The following is a 20930-nucleotide window of genomic DNA, read 5'->3' as shown; positions in this document are numbered from 1 at the left end:
AGTTCTGTTGTGAAATGAAGTGAAAGTGAAGCGACTCCTACACACATGCACACACATATACTGTAGGTGCAGTATATCTTGTACGTATATGAGGGAATCACATATTTGCATTTTAAGAAGAAGCAAAACACCCACTCTACTCTAGATTTTCTTACCCAGTTTGTACCATATGTCACGAATAGCAAAGCCAATGAGTCTTCTCATATCTCCATATCTGAAACAAACAGAGACAGAGCTAATGCACAGAAAGACAGGACAGACAAAAGCATCAGCCTAGCCTTGATCAATGTTAGACTCAACAGTTGAATGGGAAAGACAATGCTACGCTACTCTTCCCCCAGCATGAGCTAAATTGAATGTCTCTCCACGGGCAACACATGGTTTTAATAGGAGGAGTGTAAACAGTAAATGCAGACTCCAAAATAGATCACAAATCACTGAGTGTTTCATTAGAGCAGGGGGAGTGGGTGTGGTATGGTAATAAGGAGATTATATGGCCTTCTCTCACTTGGCAAGGATCTTGTTCCTCTTGGTTGGAGAGAAATGCTGAAGCTGCAGAGACTCCTGGGTAATAAATGCTACCGCCAAGTGGAAGTAGTTATTCCATAACTTGACGTGAATATGGAAAAAGACAATAGAGATTAATGTTAAATGGAGCACAGACCAGTGCACAGATGGGATAAAGCTGCTAGCGTGTGTTCACATAGACCTGCACACGCTCACACTCACCTGTACTTCAAAGTCGTCGTTGTTGAGGAACTTTTGGTTCATGGTGTCAGCGTAGGTATTGATGGCTCTTAGGAACACTCTATTGGACAGAAATACACACACTCATAAAATTAGTCAATGTCGTATTCGCTCCAATGAAATGGAAAATAATACTGCAAAAATAACCTCCTCATAATGTAGTTGGATTGTTGATGATTGATGGATGGATAAAAAAAAAGCAATCTCAGAGGTTGTTGTCTAGGAATAAAAAGCTGAGAATCTGTCACTAATCGTAATGCACCCTATTTGTTTTTTAATAAAACTATTTCAGCTTTTTCTCTGGCACATAAGTTTTTACTGCTGTTTGACAAGACGGTAATATTGCTTTAGATTCCAACCTCCTGGCACAATGACAGATCACGATAGCAACGTAACACAGTGTGCACAGGTGTATCACTGAGTTGTGACTGTATGCATTTGTGCAGTTAAGTAGCAAATCTGCTTCAACACTATCTATCTATCATCGTTTTCCAAAACCAACTGCCATTCTCTCTTTTTAAGTGGGACTCTCGCTTTCGCTCTGTATCGCTACATCACTTCCCTAAGCCCGGTCTGCACACTCCTTATCATCTTGTCTTTTCTTCTACCTCGTTCTCTCTTTTACCTGTTTACCTTTTCTCTTCCTCCGATACAGCTTTAGCCTTACGTCTGGCTCACATCAGAAAAAATACACCAACAGCTTCACTCCATCAGCTTACACACATACACACCCATTTGTCACATCAGCTGTTTTCATCATTTCAACCTTGATCCCAGTTTTGCTATCTCTGACTTATCCCTGCGTGAGGTTGTGTGGATACATAAGTCACTGCAGATGTAAACAGTCCTTTAAAATGCACTGGGGCAGCTATGGAGTATTTAGGTTACAGAGGCAGAAGTGAGACTAGCAGGTTGATGATCCAGATCTGTGGCCAGTGTGTTACCTGTTCTGTACCATGATCATAGCCATCCAGTCAGAGGGATACACATGCACTCCAATCAGGTCTTTAAAAAGCAGGAATGACTCCATCAGAAAATCCTGCCGAGAAATAAGAGAGGGTAAGTAGATGTTAACATACTAAATTACCACACTGCAATCTGTATAGTGTGGTAATATTTGTTTTTACTTTGTATTGTAGTAAAGTGATTTTTACTTTGTATTGTGTTTGTAATTTTATATCTTACCATCCATGTGTATTACATATATACGACAGAAGTCGTATGTGTTCACTTACCACTAGTTCAGTTGTTCCAGTGAAGGTTTCTATGTATTTAGCATAGTGACGATCATCCATCTGACTGAGGATAGCTGTCATGCAGGCGACCACCCTGGACTACAGAAGTGCAGTGCAAGAGAAACAGAGCAAGAGAAACACAATTACTTTTCAGGCACTGTGCAGCAGCTCTTAAACTGAGTGTTATATATCTACAGCCAAATATATATACAATTCTTCAGGTGACTTGTTGTTGCACAAGGTGTAAAGCTTCTTCAAGAGAATTTTAAAGAATACCTCAGACCAGATCTGTCACTTGCTAATTTTCCCATCATCATAAACTCATCCTAACCTGTGTAACCTTGAACAAATGAGCAGGGATAACCTTATTCAATTACTACAGACAAACCATTGTTATTAAGACTGGCTGCCTTGGAAATTTCTACAATGTATTGCAGGTTTCTTTGTAGAAATTTGTTGAAAAACTACTTTTCTGTATAACAGACAAAAACAGGGGGATTGCAGTTTTCAGAGTTTCTTGTGACAGCAACTGGTGAACTTTACATAAATGACCAATAAATTCCAGCAATACCAAGGCAAGGGAATTAAAAACGTTGGTAATATTGTCAATCAATCAAAATGAAGACTAAAATCATCCACCGTTTGGGATACATTCAAGGCTTAGTTAAAGGGTGAGATCAGTACCAATGGCACAGCCAGGAAAAAGGAGGCAATTAGTCGATCCTGACAAGAAGAGAATAATCCCTTAGCAACTCTGCTCAAGGCAGAGGCCATTGAATCAGCTCTTAACCAACTCCTGACGCAAAAAGCAGTGGCAAATTTCTTTCATGCTGAACACAGACTGTCTGAAGGGGGGGGACCAGGGCAATGGCTTGTACGCTTGACAGCTGGTAGACGTGAGTCCAAGGCTATCTCCTCATTAAAGTATGAGGGTGGCAAAAAAAAACCCATCATAAGACCAAAATGTCAGCAGAGATAATGAAAAAACCTCTATACCTCAGACTACCCTGCCCCCTGTACTGTATACAGGCTTCTTTTTTGGCAAAGCTGAACGCTCCATCATTTTTAGAGGTAGATAAGACTTTCATGAAGGCCAATAAGCAGTGAGGAGACCATAAACGTAACAAATACATAATGGAAATGCTCCTAGAGCAGATGGATATGGATATATGGAGTTCTATAAAAACCCTCCAGGATTTATTTACATAATATGTACCTATATTCAGTAGAGAAAGGTTCACTGTTACTTGTACAGTTAAATTATTGATTCTCGAAGACAGGTCCCCTGACTCTGCTCCTATCATCCCATTAGCTTAATAAATAGAGAAAGCAGAATATGCTAAACTATGAGGGCACATCAGACAGATTATCTCAAAAATAAAATCTCACAAAAACAAAAACAATTTTCTCATATCCAGCAGCAAAACACTAAACAGACCCATGGTCTTATCCCCCTTCAGTCACATGGAGTGGCCTTTCTTATTTATCATCATGGAAAAGAGTTGGACATTAGGAGAGTGTTATGAACTTCATTAAGGTAATTAATTGTGATTGTTACACTGGCTGCTCTATGCTCTGCAGATGTTACCTATTTATACCTTCAACAAGACTGCCAAAGAGATTTAAAGACTTCTCAAACTTCATTTGGTGTGGGAATAAATCCCAGAAAACCAACTGCCAACAGGAAGAGAGGACCTGCTTGAATTATGTTCCTTCTGGATGACTGGAGGAGATTACTAACAAAATGAAATCACATCCCAATTCAAGCGACAAGCCAATTCTGTTAAGATCTAGTGAAATATAAATAAATCCATGACACTCGTGAATGAAAGGGAAGGGATTTTCCACCTGGTATTGCAAAGGCTGCTCTTGTGGAGAAGGATTTAAAGTGATAGGAGACTTGATGTGATGATGTTTTATTTCACACAAGTTTAAAACACTTTTGGACTTCCAAAAAAAGAACGAAATAAGTTTTTTCCCCCTTATCTACAAGTCTGCTTCTTTATCAGCAGAAATGTCTAGCTAACACAGAAAACAACCCTGCTGGGACCAATCGAGGAGTTTATAATTAATTTCACATTTAAAAGTTCTATCTCATATTTTCTGTAATAGCTTGCACCATTGTGTAGGGCAAAATATTGAAAGGCTTGTGAAAGATGAAAAGAAGATGGTCAGGGTGTTTGTGATGAAGATGCTTTGGCCCAATGTATTCAGGGCCACCCATACTCTCTGCTCCTCTGTAATAGATTCAAAGACATACCATAGGAATATTTCACAGCCAACATAGGACACCTCTTGTTATGAATAAGATCTTGGTAAATCACCAATGCAAATTGGCACCTGAGACAATTATATATTGCATTTGGAGTTGTCACAGAAATATCTAAGTTCTGGTCACGCAGCCCTAAAGACATTAGCACGATAATAAAAAGATTTGTAAAGATCTGAGCCAGATCCTGTCATGGCTGCCACCTAAAAAAGAATCATGTAAGTAAAGTCTAGACTGTTGAATAAACTTCTTTTTAGGCTATAGAAAAGTACCCATGTAATTTAATTAGATTACACAATAGCCTGGTGTAACTCATTGGTATAGAGACATTCTTACAAGATTAATCTGATGCACCACTTTCCCCTAGATCTGAGGACAGAGGAGGGGCACATAAGACTTCAGATTCAGTTGCCTATACACAGCAACTGAATGATGGTCAAGGAAAATATATAGTAATGAAAAAAACAACAACAATTTAACTCATACAAATGTATGTATTCCTTCAGTTTTGTTTACTTCCTTATTTATTTCATCCTTCAGTTTTTTGTTTGTTTTCTTTTGATCGAGCTCATGACCTATGGAAAAGATGTATGCACATTAATCCATCCATCCACTTCTGTGATTTTAGTGTCAATAAATGGTATTAAATTGAATATGGCATGGTAAAAACATCATATAAAATCATCTGAAAGCAAAACTATAAAGCCCCTGATTTCATATCTCTCTGGATCACAGCTAAGAACAACAACCACTGAGTTTTTTTTTTCTACTTTTATTTTGGTGCTAAACTTGCTGCAGGTCTTCAGTGTTGGAGTTTTTAATGAGGTATTAACTCCTCTTTATGTGCACTTAACTCTAAATATGGCCCAAGGTGAGAACACAAAAACATATGCGGAGTAAAAGCCTGAATTAGAGATAGAAGATCAAAGTGGAGAGCCAGAGACACGAGGAGAGGCAGACGGAGCAAGCATCTGTGAAAGTAAGACACACATGAAAGATGAGGATAGGCAATAGAGAAAAAAAGATGGGTAAAAGCAGAAGAAATCACAGACAACCCTCTACAGTATATGTGCAGTGTCTAAGAGGGGGAGGATTCTTGTCCATGCCCTCCACCTGTTTGTATGATGTTACTATTGCAATAAATTCTTTCTCCAAAGAATCCGATCCTTTATAAAAGTAGCTATTGTGCTCCTATCATAACTTAAATTATCTTAAATTATTAAATATTTCAGCTTCCCATTTCTGCCATATTTTTGTGTTTTTGAGTCATCCAACAAGGATGCATGGAGCCGTGCACCCATAAAAATCAGCAGTATGAGTCTCAAAGGGAGCAGGGCACCAGGAGGAGGAGGAGGGGGTCTTCGCTTTCTTTACAACTTAAATTCAGTCCCAATTTGTTTAGTTCTACTTCAGTATTAATGTTTTTTTTCTGATCTTTCCCTCTGCTGCACAACACTGCTGGAATGAAGTTCATGGACACATGACAGATGTGCAGGTTTTTCTCCCTTCATCTTGACGACCAGGCTTTGGATGAAATGATCCTCAAGCACTCAGTGGCAGGGAAGGGAGACGTGAGACAGAGATGAAATATGAGCGATGGCTAATTGAAGATGAAAGATGATTGGCATCTACTGCGGTGACAGCTCTCATCTGATTAAAATGGGTGAGATGCATTTGTGCTCATGTGCATTCTAATGAGACGACACACTTTTCAGTCAAACATGTAGTTACACACAAGCACACTGATACAAGGAAGCAAGTGTTTTCAGTTGGGCTTAAAACATTACATAAATGTCTAACTTGCGGTGAGTACTGTATGTTCTTGGTGTGTGTATGTGTGTGTGTGTGTGTGTGTGCATAATCGCCCCCGTCCTACACGCAACCTCTTGCAGTGCAGTGACACCAAAGATCCTGACAGCACACTCTCTTCTTTAATCTGTTCCTGTCTTTCCCACTTCTCATTCCCCCCCTCATGTTCCCATCACATTTTTCACCCTTAAAAGTGTGAGAAGATAAATGTGTGGCACTAAAGTAAAGAGAGCACGCACTAAAATAAAACAAGCTTTAAATAACGTGCATTTACATGAGTGTACATGTTATTGACATCTGAAAAAGGTTAAGTGACATGGCAGCAAGTGTAAATCATGTAATTACACCACAATTTACAGACAGACACTTTTTCTCCTTCTCTCCTCCTTCTTCACCTCCTTACTGTGAAACTGATCATCAGTAATAGGATTAAGAACACACACGCACTTTCTCTCTCCTCTCTCTCAAACACACACTAAAACTACTCTAAGGTTCGGTATGTTCTGGCTTCATGTTCACTGGGTTTGTGTATACCAGTTCCTTTGTGCATGTGTGTGTATATAGGGCTCCAAACTGCCCCTACATGAGGGCATTTTTCTCCTAAAATTTCAGACAGTGCAAGTAAATTTTTCATTTACTCACGCATGTGCAAGCAGTAAATTTGTTTGGGTTTTTTTTTTTTTAACACTGGTGAAACATGGAAGGCGTGACTCAAAGGATCTGGTATCTGTCATTACAGGTGTCAGGAAAATGTGTGTGAGGATCATGAATGAAAAGGGAAATGTGAATATTTCCTTGCAAGACGATTTACAATGTGTGCCACTAAATTTTCTGCTTGTGCTCCTACAATTTTAAGTTAGGGGCCACTGTGCTCGTAGTGAAAAAAGTTAGTCTGGAGCCCTGGTGTATGTGTGTGTGTTAGGGTTAGTCACGTGTCTCATTGCCCTACTTGAGTGTAATTGGTCTTCTCTCAGGATTTACACCCCCAAATCTCCTTTAACACCATCTAAAACAAAATACTCAAAAGGCCAAATATCTGGCCATCGACTGCTGGCGTTCCTCGCACATGAATGTGTTTCATCAACACTTTTCATCCCTATGTTATGACAAGCAAAGAAATGTGTGAGGCACATTTGGCTTGTGTTTATTAATAAAACTACTACAGTGTGTATGTGACGGGCCGAAAGAGAGTGCTCAGGGCTTATTGAGCCGAAGTCCTTACGCAACAGTGAGGAGATTACTGACAAAACAGGACACAGATGCTGGAGAGGTCTGGGATTTCTCTCCCCTCAGCTTCCTCCTCCTGCTCCTCCTCCTCCTCTCTTCTTCACTCTCCCTCCATTTATCTATCCATTTTCTCACTCTGACTACTCTCATCAATAATGTATTAACAGCTGTAAAATAAGACTTGCATCAAAATTGAAGTTACCTGAATGTGGACCTCCGTGACATGAAATCAACCTAATCTATGTCCTGCTAGGAACCTGCAGACGCTGAGAGGTTTATTACACTCCAGTACAAAAGTTTCAAACTAAGCAAACCAAATACTGATTGTTCAGCTGTTTGTATATCCTCATTAGTAGAGGGAGTAAAATATACAGTTTGTCCTCAAAGTGGCGGTCAGAAGAACATCACAGGGTCATTAAAATCAAAGTAATTCAAACTGTTCAAGCCTCCGGCAGCAGCAGTTTCAATACAGATAACATTCTCTGCAGAGCATCCGATGGCTGATTGGTGTGTTGTGTGATGCTGCCATTACTGCGATGGCAGCGACAACTGAACGCTCTCACTGGCAATCAAACAAACTGATATTTGGGGTGATCACAGTCAGCGATTGCTTCCTCCAACAGATTTAATTAGCACATGGAAAAGAGGAGGCGTTTCATTTGGGAATAACAACATGGTTTTGTCCGATCTCGATGATCTGGATGTGAAAGATGGGCATAGTAATTAAACCTGCCTGGCATGACCTACCAGCTTGTGATTAGACTTCTGACTTCTTGTAATGTAATGAGATGAAACACATCCAGTACATTTCAGAAAAATATGAAACATGAAATTGCACAAATGGGATTTCAGCCAGGAGAGCAAGTACCTTGGGCCAGCTTGTGAGAAAGCAGTGGCACACACTGGCCCTCATTTATGAAACTTGCGTACACCAAAAAAATGGGTGTACACCAAATTCACCGCAAGGATCGGCATTTATTAATCTGAGCGTGAGCGTACGGTACGCACAAATCTCACGCCAGCTCTGACCAGGTGTACGCACATTTGGAACCAGCGTAGGGGAGAGCGGGGCACAACCTAACGGATTTTGTTTTGGGTAAATATCTACAGATATATTTGAGTTAGATAATTTTTTTTTTTACACAAGCAACATACACATCTCTACTACAAATGAGCACTGGAAGTTTGTTTCTAGAACTTACCATTCTTTTACAATTTCACCACAGATGGAGGAAGTGAAATGTTACAACTTACCCCACTGGTGGGGTAGGTTGTAACAGGGAGGGTGTTAGTTGTAACGCATGCTGGAAAGGTTTGTTTAAACAATTGATTCAGTACAATTTTATCTGAAGACTGATTGTTTGTCCATCTATGATACTAATAGATACTCTGTAAGAAAAACATTGCTATTTTTAGAAAATAAAAGATGAAGAGCACTTTCAAAAAAGCTTTAATATAATTGGAATTAATCAGGCTGTCATTAGAACAAAAAAACGCTCTCCAAAATGTAACATGAAATTATTATTTTAAGTTTAACTGATAGCCTATAATGTATTTTAATAATAATAATGATAATATTAATATTAATAATAATAATGCTCACTCTCCCTTTTCTTTCTAGACCTCATTCGGGAGATTAATTGCTTATATCAAGGGTGCAAACCTGTCACACACTGTTTTGTTTTGTTTTTTATTTTTATTTAATTTTCATCTTAATTTTTATTTCTGTTTTGTGTAATTTATTTATTTATGTTATGATTGTGCTTGATCAGTTTTTTGACGAGGTGACAAAATCATGGAAGGAAAAAAAAATAGGCCAATATATATATTATTTTTTAATTATTAATAATTCAAATTATTATGGACACTAATGACCTATTTTGCATTTAAAACTGCTATTTTCGCCGAAAGGTTAAGTTTGCACCCCTGTTTTATGTTGAAGACTACATGAGGGGTTAGTTGTAACACAGTGTTACAACTAACCCCTCATGTAGTTTCCTTACTCTTGCCTAGCTAGCACTGGCTACGAGCTAGCTACAAGCTTTAGCATGGTACCATTTTTTAGCTAAGAAAACGCTGAAAAAGATGATATAAGAATGGTTTTGGGGACTTGCACACATGCTTCAGCAACCAAAAAACTAGCGATATGGAAAAATATACTTTCATGGCGCTAAAACACACTTTCGCACATAACTCTGTGAAATCGCAGCGGGATCTTCTGAATCTCCTCCACATAAAAGTGCTAACTAATACGGACCTGTGGCCGGAAGTTGGCGGAAGTTGACTTGTGCGTCTGGATAAAAAGTCTGTGTTTCAACTTGCCCCGCGTTAGGTTGTGCCCCGCGCTCCCCTACCCACCAAACATTGGACGTCTGATGGACGTTCAGATCATGTCTATATTGCGTCCGTCGGTCCAAGACCAATTCTGGACGCCTAAACGACATCCAAACTAGGTCCACTATTTGGACGTCTAATCATGACCCCACTTGGACGTCAATATTCAGTTAAACATTTGGACGTCAGGCTTGATCACTTTTTTTGGACGTCTAAGACAGGTGCAGGAAATTGACATGATTAATGATTGTAGTAGTTTTAGTAATAGTAGTAGTGGACAAATAACAATATTGTTATCAACATGATTAATAAATACGAATATATATTGTTTGTGATTAAACATTATAAGAGACGTCCAAACAACGTCTTGTCTACGTCATTTTTATATGTCTAATTTTGGTCCCCTGAAGGTGCAGACTGTTACGCCAGATGACGTCCAAATGTGGTCATTGTAGACATCTCTTCTATGTTCAATTTAAACTCATTTAGGACATTGTTGTTCTTGAGTACATGTGATATTTTGTTATTTTACATCTTTGTTTTTCCTACTGTTTTTTTTTTTCAATTTCATTTCATTTTATTTCAATTAATTAATTAATTAATATTTTAATTTATATATTTTGAAATGAAATTTGTGGGAGATTATGGCTTCAGAAAATAATTTCACCCGATCATGGTTCATAAGAGTAGGTAGAAGTAAATATAATTTTGAACAGTCTTTGATAAGAGGCTTTATTATTTAAACTAGTCAAAGGCACTCTGATTGGCTGAGGCAGCATGTGATCATACTCTGATTGGCTGAGGCACCAGCAAACGCCACTCTGGTTGGCTGAGGAAATACACCAAGCAACTGGCGCGTTTCTTCTCCTGCAGAAGCAGGCTGTGGTCAACATAACGCTTTGGTTACAACAACATCGTTTTCCACTAAGTGGAAGGTAAGTTTGCTTGGTTTAGTTGATTTTATGTTTACTGTATGCATTTATAGTGTCAGTTTTTTTCCGGCGCCCATTTTAACCGATGTGTCATTCACACAAGACGCGCTGCGGCGTGCACCTTCACGGCCCCGGTGTCTGGTCTATTTGCTGTAATGAGTAGCTATGAGGACTGTTGTGGTAAACTGGGATGTGAGTGGTAGTCACGGATGCTAGCCGCCACCGCTAGCAAAGATATTCAATAAATGGAAAGATACTCCATGAGCGGCTGCTCCAATGATATGAAATGGTATACACTTCCTGTCTCTCTAAATGGGCGTGGCCAACCGTCACCCCACCTCGTCTGTGAACGTGTGTGTGGATTTATACAATTTTTAGGTAGATGAAAGTGAGATATTTATATTTTCTTATGATAACATAAAATATTTACACTACTAACAGTAATATTTAGCATGCCAAAAATAATTTAAATCATTTTCACGGGAGTTCGCGGCCGTTTGTTTGACGTTGCCTAGGAGATCTGTGCCAAATCTCGCGAGAGTGTGTCGTAGAGACAGAGACAGGTCTTGAACAAAGTGGATTTTCTCCGGATCTCTCCGTCTGAAAATTACCATTTTGGTGTCAAACTGTTCAGAAGAGATGTGGCTTGTGAAAAATGAGTCCAAAATTTGCTTCAGTGACCGTGGGGAGAAAGGCCCGATCATAATCGGTGTTCACATTAAATTGTCCCATAGGAATCAATACACTCCAAACTGCCTCTGGTCTCTCTAAAGGGGCGTGGCCGTGCAGAAGCCCACGTGACATGCATACAGGAAGCTGACTCGTCATGAAAGGTCTTGGTTTATAAACCGTCTTTGCCGCTAGTTAGCATCGGGCTAGCGGAAGTTAGCATCGTGCTAGCGGAAATTAGCATCGGGCTAGCGGATAGCATCCACTGCTTGCACTCACTAGCATCCAGGACAGCTAACAGTGCTAACAGCCCTCCTATACTCTGCTGTACGGAGCTCCTCCTGGGCTCTGTCATACACACAAGCTGCCACTAGCTACTCTTCCTGGGTGCTGTTTCACAGTGAGGATGGTGTGTTGTGCAGTTTCCACCAGAGTTTTGCATGTATTTAAAAAAAAAAAATCTGTAACACCACACGTATTTTTCATCCACTTAACATTTATGCACTACTTTGTGTTGGTCTATCACATAAAATCCCAATAAAATAAATTAAAGCTGTTGTTACATGACAAAATGTGTAAAGTAAAAGTTCAAGGTGTATGAATACTTTTGCAAAGCACTGTATCATTCACATTTATTTATAAATGTTTTTTTTTTCCTATAGGCTCTTCACTAATGCCCTGATGGTGACATCTAATATCAAGGGAGAAGACAAAGGTTTTTAGAGCATAAGGTAAGCCCATATGTCATATCTTAACATTTGCTGAGATGGTTTTGTATGAATCCAGTATTGGTAGTGGAGACACAGGCTGCAGGTTGTCTTTGCATATTTCTAATTATTTGTCTTCTTCTTCTTCTTGTGCAGATGGAGCCATACATTTTGATGACACAGCCAGAGAGGACTTCATAAAGACACATGCTGGAGGAGAGGGATACACAGCAGTCACCCAGGACTGATTATCCATTGTGGAGAATCTTGTCACAGTTTTGTATCACTTTTGTACATGTCTTTTCTGTGTTAAGTATGCAGTAGTTGGTTCTGATTTGTAATTCTTCTCAAAACACATTGAGTTTATCACTTTCATTTTTATTGTGTTATATTTGTTGTTGTGCCACAGACCGAAGCAAGGTGGGCTGTGTAACTTTATGTATTTATTAGTATTTTACCAGCAGTATTAATTTCAACAGATACCAATAACTTTATTAGAATGACATGTTTGTGCCAGTGATTAAGAAAATAAAGATGGAAATAAATGAATGGGGATTGAATTGTGATTTATTGGTAAACCTGTGTATAACTGTAGTCCCATATGTTTACAGGAGGTGGAGGATCTGTTTCCTGTTAACTTTCCTGTAGCTTCATCTGGCTCAGCAGCAGGTTTGAACTGGAAATGCATTACACCTTTGCATGCATTTCCAGGTAATCTGCTGCTGAGAAAACCAAATGAAGCTATAGGAAAGTGAACTGGAACAGTCTGACACCTTCTGAAATGGGACTACAGTTATGCACAGAGCCTAGAAGCAGTATAAAAACAATGTCTAAAATTAGTTTAAATTTGATGCAAAAAAGACGTCGAAACGACCACATTTGGACGTCAAATAGCCCTCATGGGGCGGTCCTGTGGACGTTCAGTAGATGTCGGTTTAAATTTTGACGCAGAAAAGACGTCTATAATGACCACATTTGGACAACAAATAGCCCTTATACGGCGGTCCTGTGGACGTCAATACTGGACGTTCAGTAGACGTCGGAAAAAGACGTCGTCTGGAGTAACAGTCTGCACCTTCAGGGGACCAATATTAGACGTGCAAAAATGACTTAGAAAAGACGTCGTTTGGACGTCTCTTTGCTCAGTGGGTAGAACATGCAGGAACGAGTGCTGCTGTGTCAAAATGATTATTAAACCATAGTCTAATAACGCAGCGATGAGGACCACATGTTGTTGTTGTTTATATTGATAAAAAGATAAAAAGTAGCCAAAAAAAAAAAGTCTGTGTTGAAAATGTAACTCGACTTTTATTTTGGGCAACTGAGATGAATTAAAAACCACGACGTGACAGATGCTCGTTAACAGAAACAGTCAATGACAGACAGACCTGTTATTGTAGATCACACACACAAACTTCCAACATCTGCAGCACCAGAGCATGAGCGGACGGCTCCTCAGTCTCTCTCTCTGCCGGACACCGGAGCCCCGGGTTGAGGAGGGAGAGCTCCGCTACCTGTCCAGGTGCAGCTGATCTCGGCGGAGTGTTTTTCTTTTCTTTTTTTTTTCTTCCCGTCACCGGGACCTGTCAGCGGGAGATTGAGCCGGTGTTTCACATCCCTCCATCAGCCGAACCATGCCAGCGGTGCTGATGGTCATAAAGTCGCGTTCGCAGCAGTAATATGCCTATATGATTTCTCCTCAGTCACTTGTGTTTAGTAAACTGCAGGAGCATTTCATTAGATCGCTGGTTTTCCTGACGTGGTCGGTGACACGTGCGTCTGCAGCCTCCATCCACCGGAATGACGCTTATCAATCACAAAATCTATCAATCTATCAATGTCCAGATATTTAATGTTGCCGCCCTCTCCCTGTTCAACGCGGTAATGCCAGTAAAGTCCCTCTTCTTGGCCGTCTTCCGTGTCTCCATGTCGTAAAAGGGGCAGGGCGACGCCTCTAAAGCAGGAATATATCGGGGCGTGACATTTAAATGACGCTCGTTTTCAGCCGCCGGATTTATCACCACCACGCCGGTTCTACGCCAAAATCAGCAGCGTACACACTTTTAGTAAATCACACGTGACACTTGCCGTACACTGATATTTACACCAGAATCTACACCAGATCCTGCGCAAGTTTGATAAATGAGGGCCACTGTGTGTTGTCAGCATGCTGCTGTAGACGCAAATGGTAGGATTCAAGTTCATTAATTTCACAAAGCTTGTGGATTTTGCCAGTCAGGGTTGTTTTGGTGTTTTGCAAGAGCTCTGGCTGTCTTTTAAAACTGGACTAAACTTTAATGAAAACTGTTCAAGATTTTTTTTTTTCCGAGGGCATTTCACTGACCACATTTTCAACTCGCTCTTCAGGAATTCTTGGACACATTGGTAGGAAAAAGCTGTTAAAAAGTCAAATCCTTTCACATGCAGTCTTACTGGAAGGGTTTCAGGATGCATTTTCTGCCCTCTGCCACTGCAACTGTGTCTTGTTTACTTCCACCTGCAACCTGGATATCTCTACAGTAACAAGCAGGGAGCCTTCTCAGTCATTGTAGCGCACCAAGCGATTCCAAGTTTGCTAATATTTGCCATGACAGGCCACTGGTCAAAGTCTGTGGCAGCAAATTCCCCTGACTGTACTGAATACAGCAAAAGTACATTTTGTAGTATATAAATTTTCCATTTTGCCTTGTTTGAAACCTATGTTAACAGTTCATTATCCTCAAGAGACCCCCAATGGGATAAACAGTGAAACATAGTGGATGCAAATGAGAATATTTACAGGCACAATGGATGCAATTAAATACAATCATTAATTTAAAATCAAAACAGAACATTAAAGCATTAGCTTTGACAGTGCTAATGCAAATAATTAAAGCAATATGATTCCATCTATTATGATGATTCCCTATTAAAGGGACATAAAAAATGTTTCTGACTTATTAGTCACAATTGTCACTTAGTACTTACTACTTAGTAGTATGAAGCAGTGGAGCAACACATGAATAACGGCGCTGTCTTCTTGTCTGTTCTTACCTGTTAAATTGCCAATACCCAAAACATTTAGCCTACTTTGAGAACTAGCAGAAAAACAGACAGGAAAACCATCCACATGAGGGAAACAGGCCCAAATACATGAATAAATGTATTTCAATTTAAAGCTCACAGGGGAGAGGATAACAAACATCCATTCAAATAATTTCACATCACATCCACTGATGCTGGTAACAGTAGCTACTTCATTTAGGACCTGTCTGCACTTTGCGCTCTTTCCTCAACACTGTTTCCTCTTTTCTTCTCGCTTTCCCGGCACATTTCTTTTGTGCGCCCCCCCACCCCCAGGTGGAAAGTCATTATGCTGCTCTCAACTGTGATTTTTCATCAGTTTTTAAAATAGAACATCAAGAAAACACAGTCTCACTCTGTGGAAGCCTGCAGCGCTCCTCACTGTACCGTCACAGACATGTGCTCATCTCTGACCCCCCACTCCCCCACCCCCCACCTCATTACACATACATTTTTTCAACACCTGGGGGCTGAGGTGGGAAGCAGAGGGGGGATGAAAGAGAGAGAAAGAGATGGATTGAGCAGAGGTGTAATTGGACTTGTTGTGTGAGAAGGGTTGATGTGGTTGTGTGTTTGTCTGAGGCAGCGAAAGCAAAAAGAGAAATAGCACGGGTGTTTATCTGCGCGCATGCGTGTGTGTGTGAACGTGCAAGGCTGTTCACCGTTGAGAAAGCGGATCAATGTGTCCTCAAACACTCATTTCCAAGTCAAGTTCAAAGACACACCACCAGTTAATTCAAATAAGGACGACAAACAGAGGGAGGAGAGAGAAGAGAGGAGAGGAGAGGAGAGGAGAGGAGAGGAGAGGAGAGGAGAGGAGAGGAGAGGAGAGGAGAGGAGAGGAACTCATCTACTCTAGTACAGTATGGCATCTATTCTCAGATGTCATACTATTTCTCCTACTGTACCATTCCTGAATGATGACTTTGTTCTGTTCTCTTCTTCAAATCCAAAATCTAATCACCAAGACCTTTGCTGTTCAGTACAACTATCTACTGCTTTGTCAACCTTGTTCACACGTTTGTGTGCTCACTATTGTCATTTGGGAGCCCCCCCCCCCACACCCCCCACCCCCCACCTCCATGTGTTACACTGTACACTGGCTGCTTATGTAACACGCACAAACACACTGACACTGTCACACACATACACCCACCACTTTTTGCTGGTCTCATAAGAGGTCAATTGAAACACAACACAAGGTGAGTCAACCACTTTGCAGTGGCGCATACATCACCAGTTATTTTAAGATGGAGCGGGGTCAGGAAGGACACTCACATGGACACTGCATCAAGGGAACACACACACACACACACACCTACAGTACACACACACAGTAATTTATTGTCCATGAACACACTTCACCGACAGCCATAACTCACAACACTGTTACATAAGGATGTGTACACAGCAGAGACACAACTGTATTACTCCAGTTGTGAGACCCTGTTCATATTTACGTCAAACTGATTTTAATTTGAACCTTTATCTCAACGTCTCACATTCAAAACACATGAGAAAAACATTTTCATCTTTCCTGGTACATGACGAATGAGGAAAGTAATTTGCAATGGCACAATTCCCGCTGTACACAAAAGACAAAACACTCATAATTAAACATAATTACAACCTGATATCATGTGGAGTTTAATCTCACTTTCTTTTCATTTTACCTCCTTTTTGTCTTGGCTGCCTCGAGATAGGAGGCAGCGTCATCCTGAGGTGATGTGAATGAGAGCAGAGAGAGAGAGAGAGAATGAGAAAAGAAGGAAGGTGGGTGGCGGGACAGAGAGGATGAGGTAAGTCTGAAAGATGAAGAGAAAAGAAGAGGAGTGGAACGGAGCGAGGAGGCTAAAAGTGGGGCAAAAGAAGAGGGAGGACAACGGCAACGCAGCTCAAAGGGCAGAGTGAGGTGAAGCCACAGGGGAGAGAAAGCGACGGAACAAGAGAAAGAGATAGGGAGAGAAAGAGACAGAGAGGCATATTAACCATGTTCACACAGAAAAGCAAAGATATAAATAAAGTGACTGATAGAAGCAAGGTTGTGTATTTGTGTGTGTATGAATGTGTGTGTTTTGTTGTGTGTCTTGGCTCAACTCCCAGGAGCAGCCACTTCTGTGCTGCCAAAGTTTCACTGGGTCTACCGCCATGCCAGGGTCAATGCAGGCGCACACACACAGAAACACACACACACAGAGAAACCAGGGCATGGCACCGGATTAGCCACCAAAAGAGAGACAGGAACGGGGAAACAGACGGAGAGCGAAAGAGGGAGATGGTGGAGGGATTAATAACAGAGTGATTGTGTTTGAGATATAGGTGAGTGCAAAAGAGAGTGGAAATTGCAGTAGGTCAGAAATAGAGAAATAGAGATAGATTGGGGGGAAAGACGGTGAGACAGAGAGAGAGAGAGGAGGAGAGGGATACAGAGGGAGAAAGAGGGAGAGAGAGGTAGACAGACGGGGAGAGAGAGAGAGAGAGAGAGAAAGGAGGGAGGGAGGATCACAGGGCTCCGCGAGCAGCCGAGGATCAGCAGCAACAGAATGAGACGGAGGGAGAGATAGAGAGCGGTAAAGAGTCGGAGGAGAACGCATGGGGACTAAAGGACTATCAGAGATGAGAGAAAGAGACACCAAGAACAAGAAAGAAGAGAGGGGAGAAGAATGCGGACCAAAGAGGAGCTGAAGAAAGGTAAGTGACTGAAACAGCAATGAAAGACAGTTGATTAAGATTAAAATATTACTGTGTGTGTGTGTGTGTGTGTGTGTGTGTGTGTGTGTGTGTGTGTGTGTGTGTGTGTGTGTGTGCGTGCAAGTGACGGCATAAAAGCCTGCAATGTTTTCTTCCTGGTGAAGATGCTCTGTTCTGACCCTCTGAGGATTGTTTCCAGTCTGATAGCCTGCGGCTGGCACTTTATTTTTCAAAGCAGCTCATTCAAAATTTAAGACACCGGTCAGGATTTTCTACAGAGATAATAGTGACTGGATGGAAACAGGCACTGGGCAGCTGACTGGACTAATGGACACAATCTGTAGTTGAAATCTCTGGACCACACAAACAAACAAGCAAACAAACAAACTCAAACAAACAAATATAATATATGTATATTCTAGGTATATGTGGGTGTGTGCGGCAGGTGAGTGATCCTGTCCTTCACAGTAGGATTTGATGCAGATGAATATGCTGCTCATGTTTATGTACAGTTTGCGTATGTCTGCAGTGCCTAGTTTGTGTCTTTGATCACACAAGCTCACTTACAACTTTTGCCTTTAGAGTGAATTCCAAATGTCTATTCATGTGTGCCTGCTGTGTGTGCGTCTGTAAGAGTGTGTGTGTGTGTGTGTGTGTGTGTGTGTGTGTGTGTGTGTGTGTGTGTGTGTGTGTGTGTGTGTGTGAGTGTGTATGAGAGAAAGAAAGGGAGAGAGAGAGACAGACAGAGAGAGAGAGAGAGAGAGAGAGAGACTGTGTGGGTGTCTGTTGCCCGATTACTATTAAAAGCCTCTGAACCAATCATCAGAACAGCTAGTGAAGCTTTAATATGGGATTATATTGCAATAACCCTTCTCTTATACACTAATGCTGCCCCTGTGCATCTGTGTATGGGTTTGTGTGTGTGTGTATGAACACAAAAAAGTGTGTGCAGAGATCAACAACTGACACAGTGTGGATATGTGACCTGTGCACTTAACAATTACATAACCTCATCAGACAGTTAAGAGCATAATTTAAAATGACAGCGTGTATGTGTGTTCGTGTGTGTGTGTGTGTGTGTGTGTGTGTGTGTGTGTGTGTGTGTGTGTGTGTGTGTCAGACACTCGTCTAGGCACAGACACATTAACAAGTTAAAAACTGAATGAAGAACCAATCACAATCCTTCATTTGTCACATTTCAGTGTCCACTTGTGTTTGAAGCATCACTACAGCTTTTTAATTCAAAGACTTTATAAATGATAGTTTGAATGACGCAGAGGGAACAATGGAAGCACATTAGTTGAATGAATGATAGAAAATGTCATAATGCTTGCGTGTATAAGGAGCTTATTGTGGTTAATGTGGTTATTAGTGATGCACAAGGATTCTGCTAAGTGCATTTCTCTGTTTTCATCCTTTGGATAAAACAATGATGCATCTTCAGCATATGTTTGCAGCAATTTGATTCCTTAATTTTTCTCATGAATGCACTTCATTCATTTTAGTCTTTTAAAAATACCTTTTCAACATGCCGAGGAGTTGCGTGTTTCAACCAAAACCAAAATAAATCACAGTGCAATGAATGGAAATAATTGCGGCATGGAAGGAAATTATTCGTGGGGGTATAACCCAAATTATAGAAACTTAATCAATAAATTGATGCATTCTGCTGCTTACTGAAGAGAAAGATAAATAAAAAGACTGACAGGAGGACAGGAGGCAGAATCAAAAGAAATGTGTGTGTAACTTCTCAGAAATTTGTGTGTGTGTCACTGACACTTTAGCCGCTCTGCTAAGCAGACAGACTGTGAACAAGTGATGAGGATGAGATGAGATGCGGCGAAAGAGAAAAGGACCTGAAAGAAGGGCAAGAAGATGGATGAGGGAGGGAGGGAGGGAGAGAGGGGCCAGTGGGGGCAACAGGATGGAGAGACAAGAGGAGGAGAGATAGATTGTGGGTTAATGATTGAGATTGGATGGGATGTGTGGACAGGATGAGTGATATGGCAGAGGAGAAAAAGATGAGAGGGGACAGAGAGAGAGGAGGGAGCAATCAGAGGACAGGGACAGGTGAAAAGAGGGAATAAAAAGACGAGGTTACGGGAAGAAAAGACTAAAGGACGGAGGGGGGAGAGTGTGCAGCTACAGAGCAAAGATGCAAAAAAACCCAAACCAAAACAAAACCATATCACACTCTATTACCTACACTGCACCAGCGGCTCCTCTGTTAACTTAAACACTTTGTTTTCCTCAGTTGGCTTACAGACCAGTTTCTGACTTAATCACCTTCATGTTTATCTCTGGTTATCAAATATTTGGCGGCAAATAACTCATAAATATTCAGCTTTACATTGGTTTCTGTGCTCCAGTGCTCAACAAACACATCCCTCTCTCAAACAACAAAACAAATGAATTAAACCGGCGGATGGAAGAGTCAATAGTACGAGCACTGTCTATATTTCACTCCTTTCCTGGTTAAAAGTTATATATAAGCTTATGCTATAACAGGCCTTCTGACTGGAATGGGACAGCACTTTGAGTAATGTCCCATTTATACCCTCAAAAACAAGCAGGAAGTGGCAAAAAATGCTTATGCCATTATATTACTATTAATTTAATTTATGTGTGGAAGTGCAAATGAGCATGACAGTCCTCTGAAATAGTCACTGAACGCAATCTGAAAGATAAACTTGCAGGAATGATTTAATGTCTGTTGATAATGCTGATTTGTGCAGAGTAGAACTGAGAAGAGTCAAGACTTTTAGATTTACTTGAAATTAATACAATTTTGTGAAGGTTCCTCAGAGGAAAGGCAGACGAGTGCAGGCTCGCTCCTACTTCGCACCTCTAATGAAAAATTGAGAAACAGGCTAAATTCATTTTTCATTCATTTTGCTTTAGTCCAATTTATGCATCAGTGATTCTAAACACAAATGCACAACAAAGTACGTAGACTCAGAGGGGTGCATCCAGGGGCAAGGACTGACAATGTTGGCTCAAACACTATGATTCTGAGCTTAAACCGGGAATGTAACTCCTCATGGGCCACCTCGCTGTGAGCTCCAGGAAAGCAACACATGGGGCCTCGTGTTTGGAGCAAATTGTCATAGCAAAACAAAGATGGGAGCCAGATTGGAATGTAAATTTATCATCACTGCACAGTAGTATTAAATATGCCTTATGGCGCAGTCATTTTTTATTATATTGTTTTGACACATCAGTGTGTGTGGGAATGCTACAATAAGTT

General features: G+C 40.8%; 1 protein-coding gene across 1 annotated transcript in view; it reads right to left on the bottom strand.

Moving 5' to 3' along the window:
* The window catches only part of dock2 (dedicator of cytokinesis 2), a 107154-nt gene that overhangs the window by 18949 nt on the left and 67275 nt on the right, over nucleotides 1-20930 (bottom strand). The window contains exons 27-31 of the mRNA XM_085789776.1: nucleotides 1983-2081; nucleotides 1692-1786; nucleotides 730-808; nucleotides 509-609; nucleotides 156-214 (exon numbers count right to left, since the gene is read on the bottom strand). Coding sequence (XP_085645902.1) covers nucleotides 156-214; nucleotides 509-609; nucleotides 730-808; nucleotides 1692-1786; nucleotides 1983-2081 — 433 coding nt within the window. The remainder of the gene's footprint in view (nucleotides 1-155; nucleotides 215-508; nucleotides 610-729; nucleotides 809-1691; nucleotides 1787-1982; nucleotides 2082-20930) is intronic.

Source organism: Trachurus japonicus, chromosome 10 (assembly GCF_045865225.1).
Source record: "Trachurus japonicus isolate A0001 chromosome 10, Traja_1.0".
NCBI lineage: Eukaryota > Metazoa > Chordata > Actinopteri > Carangiformes > Carangidae > Trachurus > Trachurus japonicus.
This window is presented reverse-complemented; position numbering and strand designations above follow the sequence as displayed.